Source organism: Alligator sinensis, unplaced genomic scaffold (genome assembly GCF_000455745.1).
Source record: "Alligator sinensis unplaced genomic scaffold, ASM45574v1 scaffold794_1, whole genome shotgun sequence".
NCBI classification, from domain to species: domain Eukaryota; kingdom Metazoa; phylum Chordata; order Crocodylia; family Alligatoridae; genus Alligator; species Alligator sinensis.
This window is the reverse complement of record NW_005842125.1, coordinates 356,727-363,461: the sequence shown is the minus strand read 5'-3', so window position 1 is coordinate 363,461 and position 6,735 is coordinate 356,727. Positions and strand designations below refer to the sequence as shown.

Below are 6,735 nucleotides of genomic sequence, written 5' to 3'. Positions count from 1 at the left end.
ATTTTTATTTACATGTTGGCTATCAAACTGGTGATGTATCTGGCTGTTACTTTCTAGGCCTCGTTGTAACAGGCCCAGTTCAGATCACCTTGGGGAATGGACAAATAAACAAATTATAGCAAATTAAAAATGTACCTACTTTTACCCCCTGGTGGTTTAGCCATATTTTGCTGAAGTGGTAATTTCCTTAGTTCATTCAGCATTCACTTGCCCTGGGCCAGAGCAGGCATATGGACTGTTATTGGACACTAGTACACATGACAAACATTGCCCATTTTTGTAGTTTAATTGCTTCACGCTTTATACATATGGGTGTTTTTTTTTGCGAATTAAATGAGTTTGTTACATTCCAAACTAAACCACATCTCCATGTAGTTTAGTTTGCAATGTAGCTACTTGTAATGTTGCAGCCTTTAATCTGACAGGTCACTTACTGGCCACAGGACAGCCAGGCTGAAGGCAGAAGCAGCAAGGGGCCTGTTCCTTTTTTATTTCCCCTCCTGCCGCACAAAGCCTGCCCACCTCTTCTGCAGCTGGGGGCGAGCTGCCAGTGGGCTGAGTGGCCCCTGGTCCTTCCCTCCGTGGTGGCAGCACCCCCTGGGGCTGCCTGGGTGGGCTGCTGGCCCAGAGCACTGTCCTCACCGTCTTCCCACTGCCTGGGACCACCTGGGAATGGGCTGACTTGCCCCTGGGGCAGCACAAGGAAGTGGCAGAAGGGTGGCTAGGTGTACTGGCGGCTGAAGGTGGTGGGGATGATGCTGAAAAGGGTACTGAAAGCCCGAGCAGGCTCAGGGAGGCTCGGGTTTGTTGGGCTTTCAGCACACTGTGCACCGTCCCCACTGCACACTCGGCCACCCTCCTGCTGCTTCCCCGCGCTGCCTTAGGGGTAGGCTCCATTGGAAAAAAAAAAAAAAAAAGTGGCGAGAGGCCTGATTCCCCCACCCCCCGGGAGCCTGCTTGTGGCCATGGGGTGAGCTGCCAAGGGCCCCAGTCCTTCCCTCCACAGTGGTGGCACCCCCTGGGGCCATCTGTGTGGGCTGCTGGCAGGCTGGGGGCTGCCCCTGCTCAGGCTTGGGGAGCAGTTGGATGGGGCTGACCCACTGGCATCTTGGCCCCCAGCTGCAAGCAGTCTGTGTGGAAAAAGGATCAGGCCCCTCGCCATAACAGTGATGGGAAGCCCTTAAATTGAAATGGTAGGTTTTTAATCATCACAATTAAAAACCTACCGTTTCAATTTAGGGGACTAAACCCCTGTCATGTGTACAAGCACCCATCATGTCCTGATTGCTATGGAGCAAAACTAAAATCCTGTATGGAGCACTTTACCAGAGACAGGGCCTGACCTCAACCTTAGAGATGAGACTCTCGATACTCTTGATTTAGAAAAATTTAAACCCAGCTATGTTTTTGCAAAATCATCCCTTACCCCAAACTCTTTTGGTGCTGAAAGAAAAACTTTATCCAACCCACATGTTCCTCCACTTGAGGATTTTGAAAAATATGGAGTTCAGCTCTGATCCAGGCCTGCTTCCAGTATGGGAAACACAAAATCTGAATAGGGAGGTTTGGCAAAAGTGAAACACAGGGTCCTTGGTCCATTTCTAATTAGCACAAAGCATAATTTGCAGAAACACAGACCTGCCAATGCCTGCTATTTACTCCCTTTGACAAAGAATGCCAGCACTGCCCATTTTCAGCTATCAGGAGGCAGGGAACATGGTGTATAATTCTCAGGCATCCTAGGATTGGGACTAGGATGTGTTCCTTGAGGAGACTGCTGGCTCACTGAGCCCTGGGACTGGATGATACCATGATCTGACCTGTAGCAAGCCTGCACACCTCTTAACTTCACTGAGTGTGACCTGGAGTTTTGAGGGGAACCCATGAGCTCAGGGCTGGCTTTTCCCTGATAACCTACTGTGACAATGGAACTGCCTTCCCCCAAATCTTAAACAATGGCTGGTGCCAGGCACTCCCCTCCTTCTCTCTGCTCCCTGGAGGACATATCAAGATGACAAGGCAGCAGGCGGCCCATTGCTGGAGTGGGAGGCATCTCAACTCTTCTCCTCAGCAAACCAACAGCAGCCACTCTCCTTCAGGATACAACCTGAGAATGGGAGCAGCAGGGCAGGGAGTCCAAGGCAGTTGTGACAGAGAGACATGCCTGGTCTGCAGGAGCTGAGAGCACAGGGCCTCCTGCTATCTTTTTCTGCAGTATTAATGGTTCTGCTTCCCTCTGTCCTGTACCCCCTCATCTGTCTTGTCTCCAAACCCCCTTTACCCTGCTCAGCGGGAAGGTGAGCAGCGAGACAGATTGTAATAGCAAGAGCTTTGCTAATAGCAAGAGTTCTGCACGCTGATTCCATAGTAGGCCGGTGAAGCAGCACATAGCCTCCTGCTCTGTGAGCGTGACCAAACCATGAACCTAGATAGCAGAATGTTGTAATACACCAAGTCTGTTAGATAACGACTCATCCCCAAATTCCTAGCTTGAAATAACCAAATCCCTAGCTTGAGATAACATTATTTACTCCAGACTATATAAGCTGTACATTTTTAAGTTACGATGGGTTCCTCAGCTCTGGCAGGCTATCACATCCCCGGAATCGGGACACTCCAGGGCCAGAGGAACCATGCGAAGTAGCGGCTGCTGCCTAAGGCCGATGTGAAGTGACCGTCTTCTCTGCTCTGTTCTATCACCTGCCTCTGTGAGTATCCTTAAATAAAGCTTTGCAAGAGTAAAAACAACTGTGAGCATGTCCTTTGTTCAAGCGTGGGGAATCTTCTGAACCCAGTAGTTCATTCTAAGACACAGATGAAGGCACACTGCTGATTTGCACAATATTGTGACATGGATGTTGGGTTTTACTTTCTAGCCCATCCTTTATACCTTTCAGCTTTCTTTTTTTTAACTGCAACAGATGTTTAGCGATGGCTACAGACCATGAAAAAGGACCTGCAAAAAGAACCTGATACTGCAAGCTTTCTATCCCTGGATTCTAGCTGCTGTAGAAGAGACAGGGGTGAAGTACCTGGTGACACACTGCATGTTGTTGATGGACATCTGGCTGCCAGCTAAGTAGCAGAAGTGTGGCAGAAGAATAGAAATTGTTGTCCAATGCAAATCCAGATCTATCCATTCTTAATGTATAGTAAGAGAGTGGAGAACATGGCTTGGATCTATCATCAGTATCAGCAAGAAGTGAAAATGATACTAAGAATAACAAGACCCAAAAGTCCCTTCTTCCAATTCCACTGATTTTCTATTTATTCATATATCAGTATTAACTGGACAAAGAGAATCTTCTGGGAAAAGGAAAAATGGGATAAAAATGTGAAAGTCTTGCCAAGCAAAAGGAATACACCTGGAATGAATTAAGGACCACCTCTGTTTTAAGGGGACTTAAAAAACCCCTCCTAAAACACTCTAAGTGCAGTTAATTTCATACCCATTTTAGGTCTGGAAAATATATACTGGTATACATAGACAGTGGCGAAAGGAAAAGTAGGGATCCATCCTCCTTTAGCACTGTATGCAGCACCTGAACTTTCCTCTCTCAGGAAGAAAATGTGGATTGGCTGCTGTTTCCACCACTACTATCAGTTACTCATGGTAAAAAACCCTTTAGGAAAATATTGTTTTCAAAATATGTCAAGCATGGAAGGCCTGGGAATCCCAAGGTGAAGCTATATTTTAGATAACCCACTGCCAACAAATAGTGTAAAGGACAGAAGCACACTGCTATGATTTCCCATATGGTGGTCATGTTACAAGCTTAATTGCTCTTCATGGAGACCAGGGCAGTTACCCACTCCCTGCTAGTGCCCCCCCTCCCCCCCCAAGACGCAGCACAGGGGAAGGACAGGAAAGGTCCTGGCAGGGAATTTTTTTTTTACCTGGTACCGAAGTTCCAAGTGCAACAAACACGACTGCAGTCACAGAATCCTTCAAGCCGATGGTGCAGCCAAAATGGGATGCCAAGTCCCCAATGAAAGCTGTCAGGAGGCCAATCATCAAGATGGAGACAACAAAGCAGGCCCAACCATTCCAGTAGTCTGTGGGGGGCACAAAGGCAAAAAGGACCTTCCAGAAGACGGTCAAAAAGTGCATCACATAATCAAAACAGGAGGGCAGCTTCTCTTCCCCACATTCATCTTCATCATCATCTTCTCCTGGAAAAACAAACACCATAGTCCAATTAAGTCCAGTACTTTAACAACATGATCATACTTTTTTCCCACTGCTAACATGAGGATGGCTAGGACCACCACACCTTAATAAAATATAAGTTAATATTGCTTCTTGGACCAAATTCCTGATTAAGTACTTGACATCCACTGCTGCCAGAGGAAAAGCTTTCTGGTTTGAACTGATACAGCCCTGTGAGAGAAAGGTGGTAGTAGGACACCAGGCATCTGTTGGGACCTGAGGCATGCAGGTATCACTGTTGTACCATTGCCACATTTTCTCAGTTCACAAAATTCACTGTATCAGCAGGTGCCAAATGAGACCCTGCTTTGTGTCGATCACTATTGGGTGAACCCAATAAACAGGAAAGCCTCTCATAAAGATAAACACGACCAAATGCTTTTCATAGTTCAGGATTATTATTTACTAGTTTTTGACTAAATTCAGGGCTGGTCATTGGATTCAGGGAGTGAAGAGGCTGCCGGGGCACTGATTTACTACCATGTTTACCCAAATATAAAATTACCCTGAATTTAAGACAATCTCCCAATAATTAGATTCTATACATGGAAAATTTATAAATTTCTTACAATTTTCCATGTATGAGATCTAATCATTGGAGGATCATCTTAAATTTGCAGGCGGGGCAGGGGGGGAGAGGTAATGGGGGGCAGCAATGAGATAGGAGATGGCAGGTAGACAGACATCAGTCTGATTTGGGGAAATCAGTAAGGGGCACATGGTAGGGCAGATGGTGGGGGCAGTACTGGGGCAGGCAGTGGGGGTGGTGGGGAACAGGCAGTAGCGGGGAAAGTGGTAGTGGGGGGGGGGGGGGGGGGGGGGGGGGGGAGCAGGCAGTAGCGGGGAAAGTGGTAAGGTAGTTGGTAGGGTCCCCTCCTGAAGCCTCAGGCTGCCCCAATTCCCCTTCCCCCCTTCCCCTTCCCCACTTCACACTGCTTCTGCCCCCTGCAGACTCAGGTCCCCATCCCACCCTTCCTCCTGCCTCCCCCACCTCCAGAGTCTCTCCCTCCTGCCTGTCCCTCCATCCCCACCCCACTTACCTTTGCTCCATGCCAGCAGGCTGTCCCTGCTGTAGCCTGGGACACAGAGCATGGCTCCAGCCCAGCCCCACAGCAGTGGCACAGAGCTGGCACTGCAACTACAGGGCTGGGCAGGAGCACTTGCTCCGTGCTCCAGGTTTCAGCGAGGACAGAGTCTGCTGCAGTGGAGCAAAGGTAAGGAGGAATATGGAAGAGGAGGAGAGATGGGGCAGAACTGGCACAGGGGAGGACTGGAGACCACGGGGGAGGAGTGGCTGGGAGTGCAAAGGCAGTGCGGGGTAGGTAGCAGCTGTGGTTCTGGCTCCAGCTCTAACCCCTACCCCTTGCTGCCTTGTGCTCAATTGTAAGGCAAGGGGCTTTTTCCCCCCAGATTAAATAGGGGGTAAACATCATCTTCTAATTGAGTAAATATGGTACATCTAGCCTTTCACCAGCTCAGAATATATAAGTGCAAGTATCTGAGTGCCTATGAAATGCTGCAGTGCTTAATAATTGGTGTCTTAATTAGGCGGGAGGCTGCCCATTCCTTGCCCCGATGACAGGGGGCACTATCTGTGGCTCTGAAAACCTCCTCTGCACCACAGCCCATGCCTCGCAGATGGCATCCACATGATGTAATCATAATCTACCTCACGACTGGTGCTCCAGGGCCTCACAGGGACTCTCCCTCTCTCCCTGGAGCAGCAGGTCATTGTGCTTAACATTTAGGTCTTTCTTTTGACCCACTCAGCCTCCTTGCGATGGAGGACTTACCAGGGTCAGGACTCACCCCTAACTCTCTGGCTGAGGCCCCGCACTTGGCCTCTGGCCCAACTATAGCCTCAGGCATCCATGAACATGCCTTGGCCTATTCCCCACCCCTGGGGTTCCTACTATGCTCACTCTGCAGCCTCTACACCGTGCCCCACCCTGAGATCTTCTCAGCATCTTCACAATCAGCTACTCACAGGGCTGGCCCTTGCACTGCCCTTCAGGCTTACTCCCAGTTTGGCCCTACTCAACACACCCCTGGGACTGCCCTTTAGGCCTAGTCCCTGTTCAGCCCTACTCAGCCCCCCTCATGCACAGCCCTTCAGACCTACTCCCCTTCAACCCTACTGTGTGTGGGGCCCCCTCCATCCCTTCCCTCTCAGGGCGTTCACAATGGCCCTCTTCCCTAGGGCCTCACTATACTGCCTTCTCTCAGGGCCTTGGGGTCAACCACCCCTGTAGGCTTAGGTGGCTCTCCACTTGCCATGCCTGGCCCACCACACTCACTATCCAGGGTCTTGCATCCCCTCACAGGCTCAGGTGTCCACAACCATGCCTGGTCCCACTACTGCCTCCAAAGCCCACCCAAAGATGGGGGCTCGGTTCAAGGTGCCCCTCCTTGCCTTTCACCGGGGAAGTAACTGGCCTGGCATTTCCTGGGGGCTCCCATACCACCAGGAGCCCCACCAGGCCACCCTTCCCCAGCAGGGTGCAGTTTTAGGTTATGGCCCAGGA

At 49.9% G+C, this 6,735-nt stretch overlaps 1 protein-coding gene across 11 annotated transcripts in view; it reads right to left on the bottom strand.

Moving 5' to 3' along the window:
• Window positions 1-6,735, bottom strand: part of SLC8A1 (solute carrier family 8 member A1) — a 348,746-nt gene that overhangs the window by 11,874 nt on the left and 330,137 nt on the right. For all 11 annotated transcript variants that reach the window (XM_025205697.1, XM_025205695.1, XM_025205692.1 and 8 more), the window contains one exon: window positions 3,898-4,173. In XM_025205697.1, coding sequence (XP_025061482.1) covers window positions 3,898-4,173 — 276 coding nt within the window. The remainder of the gene's footprint in view (window positions 1-3,897; window positions 4,174-6,735) is intronic.